Source organism: Cynocephalus volans, chromosome X, assembly GCF_027409185.1.
Source record: "Cynocephalus volans isolate mCynVol1 chromosome X, mCynVol1.pri, whole genome shotgun sequence".
NCBI classification, from domain to species: domain Eukaryota; kingdom Metazoa; phylum Chordata; class Mammalia; order Dermoptera; family Cynocephalidae; genus Cynocephalus; species Cynocephalus volans.
In genome coordinates this window covers 175,325,868-175,348,065 of record NC_084478.1, presented here as the reverse complement: position 1 = coordinate 175,348,065, position 22,198 = coordinate 175,325,868, and the positions used below count along the sequence as shown (strand labels likewise).

The following is a 22,198-nucleotide window of genomic DNA, read 5'->3' as shown; positions in this document are numbered from 1 at the left end:
CATAGAGGTTGGGGTTTTTTTTTTAAATAATCTGAAATTGACTTATTTTAAAGAATGGGTTTTGTGTTTTTATTATGTTCAATCCTTCTTCCTGATAAAGGCATTAAAAATCCTCCACTCTTTTAAAAGTAAAAGTCCAAGCACTTGAAGCTATCTGAGGGAACTAGCACTTTTAGAAGCCACTTAGTTCTGTAAACAAACAAGCTAAAGCCAGCTTTAAATAGGTGGGTTATTAAGATAGATTGATTGTTCTCTAGTCAAATTATATTTTCCAACTTGATAGCAATAGTATTTTGCCTGTCTGACTTTCATTTTTTTGGATTCTTTATCCTCAAAAATGAATTGTGCAACTTAATGTAACGTGGTATCTTAGATGGGATACTGGAATAGAAAAAGGATGTTAGGTAAAAACTAAGGAAATCCAAATAAAGTATGGGCTTTATTTGAGTTTATTTATTTATTATTGAGTTATTTATTATTTTTATGATGAGTTTATTAATAAGTTAATAATGTGTCAATAATGGTTGTGACAAATGTACCATATGATGTGACATGCCATAGTTATGACAAATGTATTATAATATGACAATATGAAGGTATTTCAAAAAGTTCATGGAAAGACTCATATTATCTTTTAATTCTGTTTTTCCACAAATATTTTGAAATACCCTTGTAAGAGGGGAAACTGGGTTGAGCAATGAGAATTTTCTATAGTACCTTTACAACTTTTCTGTAAACCTAAAACTATTCTAAAATAAAAAGTTTTATTTAAAAAAAAAGGATTTTGCATACTTTTTACATGCAGAAGATCTTATTAGACCCTGTGAATGGGAAAAAGGTATAAGACACATTTCCTGCCTTTAAGGAGCGTCATATATGGTTGAAGAGATGGTGTGTATGTGTACAAAGAAGCATAATACTCTGAGGTACCGTGAGTTAAGTACCAAGTGGGCCTTCATAGCAAAGTCAGTGGAAAGAACAAGATCTAGGGATTCAGTGGGACTTGATCTGGTTCTTAAAGAAAGTGGAGGGTTGGGGGAATCTATTCTAGAGAAAGAGGACAGCCTACACAAAAGCCCAGAAATAGGCATAGGTGAGACTGACTTAAGAAGAGTGAGGATTTCTGCAGTTGCAGGCTAATTTCAAGATCTAGGAGAACCCAGGTGGTCAGGGGCCTTGACTTAAATTAAGCTGTGGGGATCCTCCAGAGGTTTTGGAATAGTAGGGTATTTTAGGGAAATGTTCTGGCAGCTTATAGAATAGATAGGAGAGGGAAGAACATGAAGCCAGAGAAAACAGAACCATTTCAAGAGTGCAAAGATGGGGGTTAGTAATGGCCTAGATTAGAATGCTGCCAGTGAGAGGGTGGGGGGATATGACAGGGACAGATACAAGATGTTTTTAAAGAAGGGCCCGTGGTACTTGACGATTAGCTAGATTCAGTATCTAAAGAAATGGAGGATGATGCCAGGCGAGTGAGCCTGGCTAACTAAGAAAATGATGCCACCATTTGCAGGTGGAGGGTAGTTCTGATCAGGACCTGGGTCAAGAGAAATACCATGCATTTGGGGTAGGCCATCCACCTGCCGGGCAACACACTTAAGCTGAGCCCTTTAATGTGGTTACTGAGAGAGAGGATGGGGAGGGGGGAGATCAGAGGACTTTGAATGAAGCGTTGGCCATGTTTGTATTCAGGACAGGAGGTGAGAAGTGAAGCTCAGTGAAGAAGGCATAAGAGAGAAACTGGGAGGTCAAAGGAGGATCTTGGAATGTAAAGAAGGGGTCTAAGAAGAAGGGGTGAGTGGTATTTGAAAGAAGTTTATTAGGGAGGTCCTTGATGACCTCAGAAGGTAGACCTTCATGGGTGGTTAGTGATGGGGTGGAGTGAGAGTTGAGAAAATAGAGGCGGTGAATATAGACTATTCTTTTGAAAAGATAGTTAAAGGAAGGAGGAAGGGTTGAAAATCATATGATTGTGAGAAGGGCTTTTCAAGTCATGGGAAGCGTCAGCCTAGTTTTTAGACAAAGAAAAGATTCACTTAAGGCATTTTTTAAAGAAAATAATCAGGTCTGAAAAGATGGATATTCTAGGATGTTTATAATAGTAGGAAAAGGGGGCCGGCCTGTGGCTCACTCGGGAGAGTGTGGTGCTGATAACACCAAGGCCACGGGTTCGGATCCCATATAGGGATGGCTGGTTTGCTCACTTGGGAGAGCGTGGTGCTGACAACACCAAGTCAAGGGCTAAGATCCCCTTACCAGTCATCTTTAAAATAAATAAATAATAAATAATAGTAGGAAAACATTGGAAACAACCTAACTACAATAAAAGTTATATCTATGTAATGAAATACTATGCAATCAATCGTGTAATGCAGTATCTAATAACATGAGGAAATGCTCATTGTAGAAAAGTGAAAAGGACTTCAGAAGCACCAAGTAAAGGAAAATGATGTCTACAGAGAAGTTTAGAAAGGTATCCACTGACGTGTTAACACTTATTTCTGAGTAATAGGACTACGGTACTTTAAATTTTCTTCTTTGTCCTTTTGTTTTCTCCATGTTTTCAGTGCATATATATTGCTTTTGTAAGTAAGAGGAACTTTTTTTTTTTTTGAAAGAAATAGCATAGGAACAGGAGTTATTGGAAGTGGGTCAGCTCCTACTCTGAGCTAGACAGAAGGAAGAGAGACTGGTGGAAAATAGGTCTTGTTCAGTGGCTCTGGTGTCTGAGGAAATTGGGAGGTAAGGCCATCTCAAAAGATGAAGTATGGAAGTTAGAACTTAAGAAATGTGGAAAATGTTGTAAAATATCCCTGCAAGGTTTTGTAGTTTTGTCCATAGAGAGGAGGACACAAAAGAAAGGACAACACTGTCATTGTTCTCTGAGGAGACCAGAGGAGATCTGAGGAGACTGGGGAGCCCAGATGGACCCATGTAACAACATCTGGCTTGGGGCTTCTGAGGCAGCAGTCAACTCATGGCAGCTCAGATAGTGGAGCGGAGACGTGGGTCACCTTGAGCTGGACCTTGAAGACTGGGTGGAACATCTGGGCTGCACTCCCTCTGTAAGCTGTAGGGGAGAATCAGTTCCTTGCCTCTTCCAGCTTCTTGTGGATGCTGGCATTCCTTGGCTTGTGGTTACATCACTCCAACTTCTGCCTCTGTGGTCACATTGCCTTCTCTTCTGTCTGTGAAATCTCCCTGTCTCCCTCTTATCAGGCTTCATGTGATATAATTTAGGACCCACCAGGTTAATACAGAATAATCTCCACACCTCAAAATCATTAACTTGATCACATCTGCAAAGTCCCTGTTACCATGTAAGATAGTACTCACAGATTCCAGGGGTTAGGACCTAGACATCTTTGGTGACCGTTATTCAGCCTCCCACACTGTCTTACAGCCCTGGGGCTACTAATAGAGACAAGGCATGGCCATCACTAACCTGCACTCTGGTGAAATGTTCCCACCACTCAATGCACGAAACCAAAGAAAGCCTTTAGCAGCAAGAAGTCCACCACCTTTGATATGCTCCCAAATCTTCATTCCAGTCCACTGACACAGCCCCAACATGGTGGCAGGAGGAGTCTGTGGTGTCTGGACCTTACACTTCCTCTTCGTCCTTTTTAACACTCTTCTCTACAGTCCTTCTAGTTTTAAAGTGACACGTTATTGTGTGCTTCAGGATGGCAGCTCTCCGGTATCAAGCATTCATTGAATATATGCTCAATGTCAGCACTCTGTGGCGATTGTCTTCTAGTGTAAGACAATTTGCTGGTGGGGGTACCATTCCTCTCCTCATATCAGGGAAAGAAACCACAATTACTTGATTGGCCCAAAGTGCGAGATACCAAAAGTGGTGAAATGAGGGTTCAAATCCAGGCCTTCAGCCACAGAGCCGATGCTTTCAACCACCACGATGTGCACTGCTTATGGCTGTCATTTTTTCCCATCAGTCACAGGTCCATCAGATGACTTAAGAGTTTTCACTGGGGTGTGTGTGTGTTATTGATTATGCAGATTCATGGGGTACAAAGCTGAATGTCACCACCTGTGGCCAAGATGTGATGATCAGATCAATACTGTCACCATGTGCACTACCACAAATTGCTGTTATTCCCTGCGCCCCCCTCCCAACCTCTCCCTCCCTCTTTCCCCCTTCTCCTCCCCCCCAGCAACCCTATGTGTGTTCTCTCCCTCTGCAAGTCCAACACACCACTGTGGTGTTTCTTTCCTTCTTTCTTTCTCTCTTAGCTCCTGCTTATGAGTGAGCACATGTGGTATCTTTCCCTCTGCCTGGCTTATTTCACTTAACATAATTTTCTCCAAGCTCATCCATGTTGTGGCAAATGGCAGAAATTCATTCTTTTTATGGCTGAGTAGTATTCCATTGTGTATATGTATCACATTTTCCTTATCTAGTCATCTGTCGATGGACTAGTGTGTTTTTGAAAATCTTATTTATTGTCATTAGATAATTACAGCTGTTCCTGTCAGAAGTGATTGTGGGAAATCATACTTAATTGGAAAACACCTAATATGTTTTCAGAATAACTGACCAAGATTGAGTCCCTTTTCATCATAAGCAAGGGAAGTATCTGGAATGAGGGTTGCCTTCTATAAAAGTGCGTTAGAGCCCCAACTTCAAGTTGCGCTCAAGGGATCCAGTATATTACCATTGCTTCTCAACAGCCCTTTCTTCAGAAGTACCTCAAGTTAAAATTGTAAACAGGTTTCAAGAAAAATACTTATAATGCTTGAACAAGTAAACTGCTCTAATCATTTCGGGAGCAATGAGTTTTGTACAAGTAACTGATGTCCCAGTCATCCTTAGGTCTCCTAACCTTTCCTTCTTGGCACTAATTGGTCCATTTATCTTTAGTTACTGTTTATATAAAAATAATAAAATTACATATCCTTTAAAATTTTCTATACATCAGATCTTTCACTTGGTCTAATTTTTCCTTGATTTAGTTAAAACAAATATTGTAATTTCCTTGAATTAGTTAAAATGGCCATAATATATGTGTGTTTCATGGCTGTTAGAATTTTGGGAGCTCCGTGGAATAAGTCTTTTAAAAATAAGCTCAAAATGACATAGTGTATGCAAATGGCTGATAAGTACGTGAAAGATGGAACCCTCATACGCTGCTGGTGGGAATGTAAAATAGTACAACAACTTTTGAAAAGAGTTTGGCAGTTTCTTTAAAAATTAAACATACATTTACAATATTATCCAACCATTTCATTCCTAGAGATTTACTCAAGAGAAATGAAAACAACATGTCCCTTCAAAAATGCATATGCAAAAGTTCACAGCAGCATTGTTCATAGTAGCCAAATGCTAGAAACAACCAAATATCTATCAGCTGATGAATGGATAAATAACATGTGGCCTATCCATGCAATGGAATGTTATTCGACCGTAAAAAAGGAATGAAGTACTGATATATGCTACAACACAGATAAACCTTGAAAACATGATGCTAAATGGAAGAAGCCAGACAGAAAAGACTACCTATTGTATGATTCCATTTATATAAAATTTCTAGTAGAGGCAGAACTACAGAGACATGAAACAAATCAGTGGTGTCCTGCGACCAAGGGTGGGAGCAAGGATTGACCTCAAATGGCACAAGGAAACTTTTTGGGGGATGGAAGTGTTTTACAACTAGATTGTGGTGATGGTTTTGCACAACTATATATATTTATTAAATTGTATCCAACTGCACACTTATGACGGATGAATTCTATGGTTTGTAAAGTATACCTCCATAAATACCTGAATCATCAAAAAATGACATCATAGCAATAACTCATTGTATATATAAATTTAATGGTACTTCTAAGTCTCAAATTTTTACTACAGGACTATCACTTTATCTTTAGGACAAGTATTCTCCTATTCACGAGCCAAATAAGACTTTATATTTTGTTAATTTAAAAGCCAAAAGGTGATTTTTATTGTACCAGACTTTTAAGGTCTAAACTAGACCTGTTGAGCCAGTGATTTATCTAATATGATCACTGTTATGGATTATATTGTATCCCCCCAAAATTCACATGTCGAAGTCCTGACCACCAGTACCTCAGAATGTGACCTTATTTGGAAACAGAATTGTTGCAGATAAGTTAGGTAAGATGAAGCCATGCTGGAGTAGTGCAGGCCCCTACTCCTTCAATATGACTGGTGTCGTTATAAAAAGGGGAAATGTAGACACAGAGACACACACACAGGGACACCGCATGTGAAGATTGGAGTTATGCTGCCACAAGCCAAGGAACCACCAGAAGCTAGGAGAGAGGCCTGGAACAGATCCTTCTTTAGCTCCTTCAGAGGTTAGCATGGCCCAGCCAACACCTTGATCTCAGACTTCCAGCCTCCAGAACTGTGAGACAATCAATTTCCGTGGTTTAAGTTCCCTAGTCTGTGGCACTTTGTTATGACAGTCCTAGCACACTATTACAATTACATCCATGAAAGTAAGTTTGAAATGCAGTTTGGCTCTTGGTTTGCTTGGTTTTGTTTTATTAATATCTAGGCATGTTCAAATGCACTCTCTGTAGAAGGAAATCAGATGCTGCAGCTCCTGGTGCTCCATTTCCATAAATCTTTCTGCCCTAGACATTAATCAGTATTTTAATGCAGGACTTTTTCTACGTTTAAAAACTAAACTTTCAAATTTAAGCAGTATCTTATATCTCCCTACTGACTTGTATATTTTTCTTTGCCAGCTCGTCTTGACAGGAGCCATTCAAGTAGCAGATAAAGTTTCTTCAGGGAAGAGCTCAGTGCTCGTGCACTGCAGTGATGGATGGGACAGGACAGCTCAGCTGACATCCCTGGCCATGCTGATGTTGGACAGCTTCTACAGAAGCATTGAAGGCTTCGAAATATTGGTACAAAAAGAATGGATAAGTTTTGGACATAAATTTGCATCTGTAAGTAAACAATAAAACCAATTTTTAAAAATATCAGATCACTGCCATTTAGAGTTTAAAAACTAGTTGTGAAATCACATGTTTGCTATTAAAATGAAAATCCGAGGAGTGTAACAGAAACTGCTTTTCAGTAGGTTTACAAATGAGTGATGCGCTGGGCTAGTGAGAGTCTTTTTAGGAGACGCATTTATCCATCAGTACTATTTACAGTTTCACTGGAAAGTAATACCAAGAGTCTGCATAGAAATGTCAAAATTGAAATTTTGCAAAAGAAGAAAGATAGGATGACAATTCTTTCTCAACTAACATTATTGCTATTAGAGTCAAATATATTTTATAGAAATTATAGAAATGTTAGACTTTTGGTAGAAGCTTTTTATTATTATTCTCTGATATACATTTTAAAAATCATCAGTAGCTCCCCGCCCCCCACAAAAAAGGTAATACAAGGCTGGCCAGTTAACTCAGTTGGTTAGAGCATGGTGCTGATACAACCAAGATCCATGGTTTGATCCTCATACCGGCCAGCTGCCAAAAATAAAAAAGGTAAAATCACCAGCAGATCTATCGTATAACATGATGACTATAGTTAATAATATATTGTATTCTTGAAAAATACTGAGTGGATGTAAAGTGTTCTCACCACGAAAATAACCATGTGAAGTAATGTATATGTTAATTAGCTAGATGTAGTCATTTTACAATGTACATATACTTCAAAATATCATGTTATACACAGTAAATAGGTGCAATTTTATCTGTCTTTTTAAAGTAAATACATAAAAGTAAATTAAAAAAAATTTTTTTATAAAACCCTCCAAAAAATCAAGAGAACCTGTTAAAATTTATATTCCCAGGTCTTATTTCCAGATGCCCTTTGAATAAGGATTTTTATCCAGCTCCCCAGTAGTTGTCAGGAATGGTATCCATAGACCACACTTTCAGAAACACTGCTATGTAGGCTGTTAGCCTTTATCCACATTTCATAATGTGAATAACATTTTCAAGTAGAGTCATTATTTAGTAAATTAATACATTGTGAGGTTTTTGACTTTATCTTGTTTTTAAGAGAGAAAGAACTTTTATTTCCTTTTGTTAAAATACCTTTTTGACAAAATTTCAAGGCTTGAAACATAAGGATTGGTCCCTTTGCAACCGAAAGAACTACTTTAGGGGTACTAGTAACACACTATGCAGGATAATCCAGTCCGTTCTATCTGCAGCTATTCAGGACTTATGCAAAATTTCAATCATATGAAATAATTGTAGCAATCATATAGGATGATGATGTCTTGCCAGTTTTTATTGGTATTTTACACAAGTTTATATACTTGGTTTTCATTATTTCAAAATGTTGTGTTGTCTGTATTTCTGTGGAAAGATACACTATTCTTTGAGAAACTTGGCATTTCGAAGGCAAGAGTTTGCTGAGTTGTGTTGCCACATTTTGTGGGCTGTATGCTTTTTCAGTTGTGTACCCAGGAATTAAAACAAATTATCTTGAATTCATTTCAGAGAATAGGTCATGGTGATAAAAACCATGCTGATGCTGACCGATCTCCTATTTTTCTCCAGTTTATTGATTGTGTATGGCAAATGTCGAAACAGGTAAGGGATGAAAATACATTCAACTTAATCTTTAAGTTAAATATTGTGATGTAACATCTGAGATTTGCCCCCAGAATAATACCGGGGGGAGATAGAGAGGAAATGAGACTGGCCATGCATGAATAATTGTTGAAGCCAAGTGATGGGTACATGGGGGTTTACTTTTATATTCCTGGTACTATTTTTGTCTGGAATTGTTCATAATGAGGTTTTAAAAATTAAATATTTAACTGTTTTATCTCTACTAATGGAAGATCAATAGAATGGACAACACCGAGTTGTCTTTTACATACATTCTACACTGGCATTTGTATATAGGCGTGTCTGCTAACTCATAACACTTTAATTAAACTACCTAGTATACTCAGGAGAACTCAGAAAATCATCCTGTTTACCTCCTTTTCCTCTTTATTCCTTTACTTAACATCTATTTAAACTTTGCAGTCCTATGTAAAAGTGCAAAAAATGAGCTCTAGGGTGTGTGCAGGTCGCCCCCGTCCTTCCAAGAGCCCTGCAGTGTGGCAGCATGTATTCACTTCTGCCATGCATCTTTTCAGTTCTATAAAAGATCTGTTCCAGTTTTTCATGTTTGCTTGCTTGTTTTTGTCTAGTTCCCTACAGCTTTTGAATTCAATGAACGATTTTTGATTACAATTTTGGATCATCTGTATAGCTGCCGATTTGGTACTTTCTTATTCAACTGTGAATCTGCTCGAGAAAGGCAGGTGAGTAAAAATGCTAATCTTTTTTGTAAAGGCTTGCCAAAATGTATTGTCTGCCATGGAATAAAAAGAATATGATGGCTTGTAAGACTCTGACTTTGCCCTCAAGGAGGAAGAATGGCTTTAAAGGTAGGCAAGAACTCCCTCCCAAAGCTCCATAAAAAAGGTCAGTAAAGGGAATTTTTTAAAGGGCATAAACCCATAAGAACAGGGAAAATGAGCAAGGAGACAAAGCAACAAACATTCAGAAGCTGGAAGGGCAGGACAAAAGTGGCAAATCACTTAGCTGGAGAAAACCAAATCTCAAACCAGCAATGGAGAACCCAAGAACCAGACCACTTTGCATTGCAGGAACCGTAGAGGACTCAGGGATGAACTCTACCAGGTGTCTGGGGTAATGAGGGAAGATAAATTGAAGGTCTGTTTAGAATAAGCTACCCAGATCCCCTCCATTCGTCTCTGGAGCTAAGGACTCTGACAGATGTTTCTTCTCGGGAGAGGGTGAACAGAAAAGTGCTGCCCTGTGACAGCCCCAGCTCTCTTCCCCCACTGACCTCCAGGTCCTTATCATCCAGGTGGGAAAAGAACCATCACTGTTGGTAAGGATGGGGGAGAAAATGGAACACTCGTAAATTGCTAGTGGGATGTCAAATGGTGCAGCCACTGTGGAAAAGGGTTTGGTGGTTCCTCAGAAAGCTAAATATAGAATTATAATATGACCCAGAAATTTCACTTCTAGGCATATACCCAAGAGAATATAGGGATTGAAACAAAAACTTGCACATGGATATTCATAGCGCTATTCACAACAGACGAAAGATGGAAAAAAACCCAAATATGTATCAGCAGATGGATGAATAAACAAAATGTGGTGTATCCACATCATGGAATATTATTCAGCCATGAACAAGAGCAAAGTACTGGTGCATGTTACAATGTAGATGAACCTGGAAAACATCATTCTAAGTGAAAAGAAGCTAGACATAAAAGGTCATACGTTGTATGTCTTCATTTATATGAAATGTCCAGAATAGACAAGTGCATAGAGAGAAAGCAGATGAGTGGGTGCCAGAGGCCGGGGCAGGGGAGAATAGAGAGTGACTGCTTAATGTATATGTGGTTTCATTTGGGGCGATGAAAATGTTTTGGAACTTGATAGAGGTGATGGTTACACAACATTGTGAATGTACTGAGTTGTACACTTTAAAATGGTGAATTTTATGGTATGTGAATTTTATCTCAATTAAAAAAAAATCATCTGGGAGAACTGAGTTTCCCAAGAAGAAAGACCTAAAAATACCAACATCTAGGGTTCCCTAAAATGAAGCTCATAGTTGATGAGCTTATGATTTCAGAGCTTCCAATGAGTTCTTCAATCCTCCACTCTTAAATAATAGCAGACAACCAAGAAGGAGAAAAAGCAGCTTGAAGAAAAATAGTTACCATGTGTACAGGGGGAAACAGATAAGAAGCCATCATTTAATATTCCGAGAAAGATAAGAAAAATTTTGGTACCACAAAATAACAAGATATTATTTGGAAAGAACATTTAGAGGTCAGAAAAGAACTTTGAAACTGAAAACGTGAAATCAACAGAAATGAAAAACTGAGAAGGGTTGGAAGATAAAGTTGAAAAAAATCTTCCAGAAAGTAGAGCATAGAAGCAGAGATAGAACATGGAGAAGAGATAAGAAAACTAGATTACTCCTGGAGACGCAATATCCAAATAATAGAAGTCCCAGAAAGAGAAAATAAGGAAGCCAGAGAGCAGAAAATCACTGATATAATTTGAGAATATTTCCCAGAATTGAAGTACAGTCATGCATCACTTAAGGACAGGAATATAATCTGAGAAATGCATCCTTAGGTAGTTTTGTTGCCATGTGAACACCACAGAGTGCACTTACACAATCCTGGTTGGTATCGTCTACTACACACGTAGGCTATGCTTTTGTACCATTGGCACAAAGTAGGTTTGTTTACACCAGCGTCACCACGGATATGTGAATAATATGCTGTGCTATGACATTATGACGGCTGCGATATCACTAGGCAATAGGAATTTTTCAGCTCCATTATAATCTTATGGGATCACATCATATATGCAGCCCGTCATTGACTGAAATGTCAGTATGCGGCTCATGACTGTACATGAGTTGCTATATTGAAAGGCCTACCTAGTGCCAAGCAGGGTGCACAAAAATAGACCCATACTAAAGCACATCTTTTTGAAGTTTCAGAGCACCAGAGACAATGAGAAGATCTCACAGCTTCCAAAGAGGAAAAGAATGAGTTATTGGCAAAGGAACACAAATCAGAAAGTCTTTGTATTCCTTAACAGCAATAATGGAAGTTAGAAGTCAGTAGAACATTGCATTCAGAATTTTAAAGGAAAACAGTTTCAACCCAGAATTCTATAGCTACCAAACTGTCAACAAAATGTGAAGATAGAACAAAGATATTCTTGGACATGCATAGCATCAAGAATGGTTTACCTCCTATGCCACGCCCTTTCTCTGGAAACTACTGGAGTATCCACTCCATGAAAACAACAAGAATGCATGGAATTCAGGAAGCAGGAGCTCCAGCACAGAGAAGGGCGGAGGGGATCCCCATTGTGACATAGAAAAGAGATTCTAGGGGCATGAGGCATAGAGACAACTGGTGCAGGATGCAGCCCCTCCGAAGATGAACCTGGGGGCACCCAATGTGCCTGAGCATCTTGAGAGGAGTTTCAGAGGTTGGAGGGAGAGTTGGGGTTAATAAGTGCCAAGAAAAGTAAGCAAACAAAACAAACAGTTGTGAAATCAAGGGAAAACAAAAAAGTATACAGGAAAAGAAATCACAGAATAGTAACTGCATGGCTCAGCTGTAAATAGCATTTTCTGAGTCATAGGAGTCTAAATGCTAAATATTGATCTAATCGAAGCTGCGCTATATATCGGGAATGTGTGGCAAGCACGTGAGGGTGGCAGGAATGGGGGGGGATAAATTCTCAGTGTCAGTAGTTAATGCCTACAACTGGATAGCTGAGAGGTGCAATAAAAGCATGTTATTTAGAGATATGGAGGTATCTAATACATACCAAATAGACCCAACAAAATTTAGTACAGCCATTATGGAAAACAGTAGGGAGGTTCCTCAGAAAATTAAAAATAGGACTACAGGTTGAGTATCCCTTATCCAAAATGCTCCAGACCAGAAATGTTTCAGATTTCACATTTTTTGCATTTTGGAATATTTGCAGAATACATACTGGTTGAGCATCCCTAATCTACTATCTGATATCTGAAGTGCTCCAATGAGCATTTCCTTTGAACATTTTCCATTTTCCTTTGAACATGCCATTGCTCAAAAAGGATTTTGAAGCATTTCAGATTTTAGATTTTTGCATTAGGGATGCTCAACCTGTACCATATGATCCAGCTATCCCACTTCCAGGTATATATCCAAAGGAAATAATATCAGCATCTCAAAGAGATGTGTGCACTGCCATGTTCATTATTTCCAATAGCCAAGATATGGAAGCAACCTAAGTGTCTATCAGCAGGTGAATGGATAAAGAGAATATGGTGTACACATGTACAGTGGAATAGTGTTCAGCCTTAAGAAAGAAATCCTGCCATTTGCAACAACATAGATTGACCTAGAAGACATTATGCTCAGTGACATAAGCCAGACACAGAAAGACAAATACAGCATGATCTCACGTATGTGTGGAATCTAAAAAAAGTCAAACCTATAGTAACAGAATAGAAGGGTAGTTACCAGGAACTGGAGTTGGAGTGGGTGAAAAGGAGAGATATTGGTGAAAAGGTACAAACCTTCATTTATAATATGAGTAAGTTCTGGAGATCTCATGTATAGCATGGTGACTGTAGTTAACAATAATATATTGTATACTCGAAATTTGCTAAGAGAATAGACCTCAGATGTTCCCACCGCATACACATACACACACACTAGTAACTCTGTGAGGTACGGAAATGTTAATTAGTTTGATTGTGGTGATTTCACAGTGTATACATATATGAAAACATCACATTGTGTACCTTAAATGTATACAATTTTTATTTGTCAATCATGTCTTAATAAAGCTGGGGGAAGAAACAGAGTTACCCTGGGAAGAGAGATGAGAGATTGCTTTTTTTCCATAGCAAACCGTGTCAAACTATTTGACTTTTTAAAATATGTGCATGTATAAAAAAAATAACATGCAAATATACACAATGCAATATAGATTTTGGCATCAGAAAGGTACAAATTAAGTTTTAGATGGATTGAAAAGAAGGCAAAATTATGCTACTATTATCATTCATGTTAATGAAATATATATGTTCAATTTCTTTAGTCACTTATTTTGGTATATTCTTTTTAGCTTCCAGTTTTAGCTTATTGCTCTTTTCTTATTAAAGTCATTACTGGGAAGAGTTTCAAATTCCTCCTTTGGTAATTTTAATTCTTGTATTGTTATTTTCCCAGCTTTTATTTTCCTCTAGTTTATGGTCAAAACTTGATGAAAAGCAGTTAAAAAAAAAGAGGGGGGGGAATATCTTTATGAGATAACGGACACCAGGCTAAAAAGTGAAGACTCAGTGCAGTCAGTTATCCAGATGTTTTCAAATATCTGCATGTTGGCATGATGTAGATTAAACATCTGGATGGTTGATTAAAAAACTTTATGTCTAGATACCTACTGTCAAATAGGCACAGGTTAAGATTTTGTAGTTCTAACAAGCAGAAAAATGTAAAAAGTTGGTCAGATCTTATAATAATTTTTTTTTTCCACTGAATTAAGAAGAACATACCGCCCATCCATTCATAAATGTTTTACCTAGCCAGGAATAGTCTTCTTAGGTCAGTGAATTGCATTTAATGTTGTAGCATCTTGCACCCCTGTCTTCCGGCAGAAATAGTAGCTCTCCAGCTAGGCCATGATCTATGCAAAAACTGGTAAGTGGCTGCCGAGCACTCACTGGCCCGGGACACTTTTTGAGCTATTATGGGGATGATGTAAATGTGTGATTCAAATTGATGCTGAACTATGTTGCCACAGGCTGCAGAATGGCTTGTGTATTTGTGTGTGTTTTTACTTAGGCTTTCCACTTTCTCTTTCTCTTTAGAAAGTTCCAGAAAGAACAGCTTCTTTATGGTCACTGATAAACAGTAACAAAGAAAAATTCAAAAACCCCTTCTATACTAAAGAAATCAATCGAGTTTTATATCCAGTCGCCAGTATGCGCCACTTGGAACTCTGGGTGAATTACTACATTAGATGGAACCCCAGAATCAAGCAACAAGTAAGTGAAAAGAGTGATGTCGACTGAATGATTACATCTGGGTTTAGATAATGTTATTTGGTATGTTTTGTTAATATAAGGAAAAATAATCAGTCTAAAAAGGACACTTGTTTTTTTAAACCAACTTCAAAATTGTTTTTAATTACTAAACCATGTATTTTGATGTTAAACTTAAATTCCTCTGCCAATGTAAATGATATGATTTCTTACTAAATGTGAGCTAGAAAATTTCTGAGTTTTCACGGCAAGGGATTTCCTTTAATCACTTGAAGTGGTTACACGTCATTTGTACATCATTAGAAAATTCTTTATGTTGACTAGACTTAGATAATCCTGTCGAGGTAAGAAAACATGTCCTACTCTCTGTTCCAGGTGTATGTGCTAAGTCGGCTAATATCAGAGCACTTTCTACTGAGGGGCTTTTCTCCTAAAATAAAAATAATTGACCTGTCAATGGGTAGGAAATTCAGTTGGCCATTTATCAAAAATGGGAACAATGATTTTTGAAGTAAAAGAATCCACGTTTTATTAAGACACCCTTAGGCACTCCATTCTCTCACCCCCACTCCATCCACAATCACAAGGAAAAACAGCCTGATGGCAAAGGCTCAGAAGCACCTCCAGTTTTGATTTCTTCTAAGCACTATAAATTTCGGTATTTGTGATGGCTCTTTGTGAAGGTCTGCATATGGTCTGCAGTCTGGATGGTCAACTGCCTGTTCTCGAGTCCGGTGTTGTAGAAGCACCAGTTTGACTCCCACCGGGAAGGGGTGACCCACGGCGGGGCCGCAGTCTCCCGCAGACTGTCCTGGCTCAGGCAGCTGGCTGCGCTGTCCCCTCTGTCGTTGGGAAGTGCCTACTGCAAGCTGGCACCCTCAGTTCAAGGTCTCTGCTGCTCACATGAGAGGCTTTTGCAAAACTATTGAAATATTTATTCTTTTGGAAAGTGACACATTCCAGGGCTTGAGAACATTCACTTGTTTAGTTTGGGATTTGTTTAGTAAGGGATTTATTTAGCAGTACTTCCAGCCTTTGGAGTATCAAGTAAATAGTAAATGGGAATTTTTCCAGGGTTCTAACCGCTGTTGCAAATGACATGTTTCTTTTCTAATTAAAAATATTGTATTTATTTTCATCTCTTTTTTAATTGAAACATAATTCATTATACATATTTGTGGGGTACAGTGAGCTATATGTGACAATCAAGTCAAGATAATTAGCATATGCATCATTATAAAACGTAATTATTCTGTGTCCATTAACCAATTTCCCTCTAACCTCCCTCCTCCTTTCCCATCTCTAATACCTACAGATGAGCACTGTGTCCTATAAAATAAGCCTTTTCTGTATTTGTCGTGGCCTTTTTTACTTAATCATTGGCAATTAGAAAGTATCAACAGTTTCTATACAGATCATGTAGTCTCCTCTCACCCATTTGTACTTGGAGAAATAATTGAAATTCAAGGAATTTAGAGCAATTTATCTTTGAATATATAAAGGTGATAATGATAATTGTGTTTGTTCAAATGACAAGTTTGAAGATACATCATTAGAAGAATTTACTATAATATATTTATCCCCCTTATTCTGATAGAGCTTAGCAAAATGGAACTGGGTCAGGTAGGAATGCTCTGAGATAGTAATTGGCCTATATTATATAGTACATTGGTATTTACTCAAAAAAGAAAATAATTTATCCTTTTGATGTAGATTCCTGAATGTGAAGTGTCCTACACACCCCTCTATGCTCCTGAGCACTTTGTATTTTCCTCTACCAAGTATTGAGCATTCCCACGCATCACGTACTGGGAGGACATAGAGATTAAGAAAAGGTGGTATCTGCCCACAAGCAGCTCCCAGGCTGGCAGGGGCAGCCAGGAACATAAGCCGATGATTATACTGCACAGGGATAAATGTGATAAAAAAAGATTTGAATTAAGCATATTACATTTTCTTAAAGATCTGCTTATGTAGAACATTATTTCATACAGAAAAAAGTAGATTAAAATCAAATCACACAGGACTTTTAAAATTGTATAACTAAACCTAAAAGAATGTACTTATTAACCACTTAAAAGTTAAGTTGTTATTCAGTTGTGCGACTCAGAGGTGTACAATTACTGTGAACCTACAGTATTCACAACACTAGGGTATACTGTCAACGTTGAAAGATACAAAAGAATGTACAGCTCCTCCCCATAATGAGCTGTTAACCTCAAAGAAGGCAGGGTTAGTGTGCTTTTAAAAGCAAAAGCCACCAGCCTTTGCTGGGACATAAAAACTCAGCAGAGTTTATGGAAAGACCAATGCTTACATTTGATGAGCCATCAATAAGCAGATTTGGTACTTTTATTTAACATAAGGAAGTTACTCATGCCAAAAGTGAAAGCATAAATCAGTCACATTGTAAACCTGAGCGGGAACTGTGGCTGCCAGTGAGCTTCAGACATTGGAGAGCCATCTGTACATACTCCACGTAGTGGTTAGTCAGGGTTACGTTGGACACGTTCAGATTTTGCATAGTGGTAAGTAAAGGATGAGAAGAACAAGGACAGTCAGATAGTAAGAGGCCGGCCTGCACAGCACTGTTCACTTCTGATAGAAAGTTTAAGAGGAATGTGGATATGAAAGTCTTTTGAAGCTTAAAACAGTTCCACAACTAGCTGATTTCCTATCTTCTATGCTGAGCTGACACGTGCTTTACTTCAAAATTCATTTTCCAAATGAGAAGTCGAGGTGTAATATTTAAAGTCACTTGACTTTAAATTTCATTTCTTGTTATTTTGCCTTTGTATTCTATCACAAATGGACTCTTTTCTCCTATTATATCCTCTTAAGTGGTTTTTGTTTGTCTATAGGCTAATGACTTCTATATATTTTGTACTCATTATTTGACTGAATTTTCATTTCTGATAGTTTTTCTGTTTACTCTCTCGAGTTTTCTAATTATACAATCATGCCATCTGCAAAAATGATTGTTACTTCTGATTTCTTTTTCTTGTCCAATTGCACGTGCTGATTTTAATATTCAAACTTTTTCTATATTCTGATTCTAAATTCTAATATTCATATGAAAAAGGGAGGTTTTCAAAATAGCCAAGAAAATTTTGAAAGAGAATGTTGAGAAAGAACTTGCCCTACTATATATCGAGACTTATTTGGAACAGAATAGAGTTCAGAAACAGACCATATAGATGTGGAGACTTGGCATAGGAAGAAGGCAGCATCACAACACGTAGGGAAAAGAATGGACAGTTCAGGGAAGTGATGCTGGGACTGCAAATCAAACTTAACATGTCCAAACAGAACTCCTAATGTTCCCCTAAAAACGCCTTCTGCTATCTTCCCCATTTCACTTCACACCAACTCCATCCTAGTCGCTCTGGCCAGAAATTTTAGACTCATACTTGACTCCTTTCTCTCTCATACCCACATCTAGTCTGTCAGGAGGGCCAGTTGGGCTCTGCCTTCAAAACAGATACAGAGTCTAAACACTTCCCAGTGAGCCCCTGTCACCACCATGGTGCAGACTGCCTGCCGTCTTCCATGGACGGTGGCAGGAGCCTTATGGCTGAACTCCTGATGCTACCCTTGCTTCCTTCCTGTCTGTTCTCAACATGGCAGCCAAAGAGATCCTTGTAAAGCAGACATCAGATCACACTACTCCTCTACACAAAACTGGCCAGGTGGCTACTCACCTCACCCAGAGTGAAGGCCCAGTCTTTCCAATGCCTGTGAGGCTTTATGTGACCCCTGCCCCACCACTCACCTCTTGGACCTCCTGGCTTCCTCACCAACACCTTTTCCTCCTACACTCTGCTTCAGCCACGCTGGCTTCTCTGTTCTTCCTCAGACGCTCAAGTCTCCACTTGCTTCCCCCCTTCATCTCCCTCAGACTTTTCTCTAAAAGTCACCTCTTTGGTGCAGCTCACTCCAACCACCCAGTTTAGAGTGTAACTGGCACTCCACTGGTCCCCATCCCTCCTACCCTGCTCTACTTTCCCATAGTACTGATCACCTTCAAACGTTCTGTGTAACTCACAGCCTTGTTATGTTCGTGGTTTGTCTGCCTCCCCCTGCTGGAAGATAAGCACCATGAAAATGGGTATTTGAGCCTCTTTTTGGTCACTGATGGATCCTGAGCACCTAGAACAGTGTCTGGCCCTCAGTCAAACACATAAAGAGAAAAATGGGTAAAGGATATTAGCAAACAGCACACAGCACTCACTGGTGTTAGGTGGTCTACCAAGCATTCCTGCTCTAACACTATATGTGTTTCTGCAAAACCTCCCACTACAAAGTTACCCACTAAAAAGTAATTACAGGAAGAATAGGATTAGGAGCAGACCTCTGCAGACCTAGGGACCTTTGTAACCAGAGCACGAATGAAAGACCTTATTTGGAAAAAGGGTCTTTGCAGTTGTAGTTCAAGTTTGTGCTAATTTGTTAGGGCAGCCACAGGAAAGAAATACATAGTATTAAACCCCAGGGTTTATGCTCCATCTTCTGGGATGCAGGTCCTAGGGGGTATCTGTTTAGAACAGAGATCTTTTTCTCAGCATTACAGATCAGATCTGCTTCCTTGTTGCTGCTCACAGCTTCAGCAAATAGCTTAATGCAGCAGAAAGCAGGATGGTTCTGGAAGCCACTATATGAGCTAGAGGAAGGCACTTCTGTAGACTTTCAACTTTTCTCTTAAGGTCTTCATACATTGCTAGAACTTTCTAGAAAGCTTGCCCCTGATCACTTCAAAACATTGACTTTCTGGGGGGGCTGTTCTGGAGTATGTCTTCACCTGGGTGGTGAAGTGTATACACATGTAAATATTCATTGAGATGAACATTTTAAGGTTTGTGTACTGTAAAAGTTTAAAAACTTAACATGCTGGGGAGAATCACGCATACAGCATGACTTTTGCCTTTATACTGACATCAATCCCCTATTTGCCTATCAAAGAAATCAACATTGTAGCAAAACAGGAGTGTTAACTCATTTCACTCTGACAACAGTGCCGTGAGGTATATGCCATTTTTATTCCCATTTTACAGATAGGGAAACAGAGGCATACAGAAGGTTGTCACACAGCTGGTGAGGGGCTAACCCAGGATTTGCACTCAGGCTGGAGGGAATCAGAGCCTCTGCTCTCAGCCCTGTATTAACATGGGCAACAAGCATGTGTAAAGGTGTTCGAGCAGAGCAATGCAAACTAGAGCTATCATGACAAACCATGTAATAGCCCTCAAATTGACAAGAAACATCCTCCTCATCATCATTATCTTACGTTCCCAAATTCTGGTGAGGATGCAGAGCAGCAGGAACTACCAGGCATCACTAGCAGCAGCATGAGGTGATATCGCCAGCTCTGAGAGCAACTGGGCAGCATCTAGTGAAGTCAAAGAGACCGTACTCTACTTCTCAGCGGTTCCGCCCCTAGGAAAAGTCCTTAGAGAAACACCAGTGGGTGTGCACGAGGAGACGTGTACAAAGATATCAGTAGAGCATTGTGTGGACTTCTGAGGAGACCTGGCAATCACTGATTACTCGTCAGCATGGGAATGGGTGGGGAGACTGGTTTGTCCCTTCAGTGGGCCTCCGCAAGGGTCGAATCCAAAAAACATAAAGTTGAGTCCAAATGTCAGTTGAGAAATAGAGAATGGTACCGGTGATGTAAACTTGAACAAAACATAAAGCAATCCTGTACAGGAAAGAAGGCCCCGTGCCAACTTGAGAAGAGTTATTGTCCCTCTGATCAACAGAGGGCAGTGGGCTGGGTGACAAAGGACACGGGAGCTGTGCCTAGGTTGATACACTTTTAAGAGATGGGGACGCACGTGTGAGGAAGTGTGTGTCATTACTCGGCAGTGAACAGCTGCTCAGTGCTCTGTGTGCTTGTCTGCACATGGAGGGGATGCAGTATATGAGGGAAGTGACTGTGAATGTGAAACCTTCATAAGGGGTTTACTCAGAAAGCAGCAGCTGCAGCACAGCATGTGGAGCAGGTGGGTCCTTGCAGTGTGGCCAGCATGAAGCGTAGTGACCCGTGTCTGTGGTTCTCTCCAGCAGCCGAACCCTGTGGAACAGCGTTACATGGAGCTCCTGGCCTTGCGCGACGAGTACATAAAGCGCCTTGAGGAACTGCAGCTCGCCAACTCGGCCAAGCTCTCTGAGCCCCCGACCTCTCCTTCCAGTCCCTCCCAGATGATGCCCCATGTGCACACTCACTTCTGAGAGGGCACCCTGGCACTGCACTAGAGCTCTGAATAAAGGAAATAGGTGACTTGCGTTTTGGGCATCTGTGCAAAGTAGATTAAAATATTTTCCTCCAGGTAGAACTTGAACTAACATAATCTTAAGCTCTTGAATATGTGCCTTCTAGAATGCATATTACAAGAAAACCACAGTGTCCACACCGCAATCAGAAGAAAGGAGCCAAGGTGAGGTTTTGGAAAATCCTGACACCTTTAAAAAGCAGTTTTGGGAAGATAAAATTTTATTTTAATTTACCTTTATATAAATACTATGTATACAGTATAGATTTTGTGGGCTTAATTGAAATGACGTTATTTTAAATTAGAGGGTAAAAATGTGTGTGTGAATTGGATTTTCCTCAAGCTGCTTATAATAGTTGCTTTTGGATTATCTAAAATGAATCCAAATGTGAAAGACATATGTTACTGCCAAAACCAAATCGAGCTCAGCTTCCTAGGCATTATCCACAAGCAAGGTGTTTAAATAATTGCCAACTTTTATACCATCATGAGTGGTGACTTAAGGAAAAATAGCTGTATGGATGAGCTTTCCATTATTTTGAAATTTTGGAATATAAAATGTTCTCCCCTGATTTTCAACAGAAGCATATTTTTTATTAAAAAATTGATGGGGCCCAGTTAAATATGGTTTGTATTTTTTTTTTTTTAACTTTGCCCATTTGTTTTTCTAAATTCTTTCATGAGCTTGCCTGAAATCCTGAATCGCTTTCAGGTTGTGGGAAACCCCATATATAGCCTTGTTTAAGGATGTCAGGTGCATTATGCTGCTTAGGTGAATGTTTTCGCAAACGTTGCTCTAGTTGACCCAGCTTATCTGCCAAAATGTAGGGTTAACCATCTTGGATGTATGAGCTATTGCTAGAGCATCTTCCTCTGACATAAATGCCCCAGATGTACATTTGTTGAGCGTATTCTTGAAAGTATTGTGTTTATGAAATTCAATTTAAATGGTGTTGGCTTCCCCTCCTCCAGAAGCGTGCATAAAAACTGGTTCTACAAATTTTTACTTGAAGTACTGGGCAGTTTGCTTTTTCAGGTTATTTTGTTTTGTTTTGTAGTGTTAAGTGACATTTTAAATGCACAATTCTATTTGATATTTGAACTAATTCATTTAGTAAGTATATTTGTAAAAAGCTAAGGCTAGAGTTAAAACAATTAATGTGTTTTACAATGACTTGTAAAGAACTATTTATAGCTAATATGGTTTTGTTTTCAATGAATTAAGAGAGATTAAATATATCTTTGTAAATTATTTTATGTCATAGCTTAATTGGTCTACCAAATAAGACATCTCAAAAACAGTAGTATAATGTATGAATTTTGTAAGTATAAGAAATTTTATTAGACATTCTTT

At 38.9% G+C, this 22,198-nt stretch overlaps 1 protein-coding gene across 2 annotated transcripts in view; it reads left to right on the top strand.

Annotated features, from left to right (window-relative positions):
• Positions 1 to 21,982, top strand: part of MTM1 (myotubularin 1) — a 109,310-nt gene extending 87,328 nt beyond the window's left edge. Inside the window, exons 11-15 of one of the 2 annotated variants that reach the window (XM_063083102.1) lie at positions 6,739 to 6,945; positions 8,461 to 8,553; positions 9,165 to 9,278; positions 14,399 to 14,575; positions 20,639 to 21,982. In XM_063083102.1, coding sequence (XP_062939172.1) covers positions 6,739 to 6,945; positions 8,461 to 8,553; positions 9,165 to 9,278; positions 14,399 to 14,575; positions 20,639 to 20,803 — 756 coding nt within the window. In that variant the 3' untranslated portion in view covers positions 20,804 to 21,982. Of the gene's footprint in view, positions 1 to 6,738; positions 6,946 to 8,460; positions 8,554 to 9,164; positions 9,279 to 14,398; positions 14,576 to 20,635 lie in introns of both variants that reach the window. The other variant, XM_063083101.1, reaches the window with a different exon arrangement.
• The last annotated feature ends 216 nt before the right edge of the window (positions 21,983 to 22,198 follow it).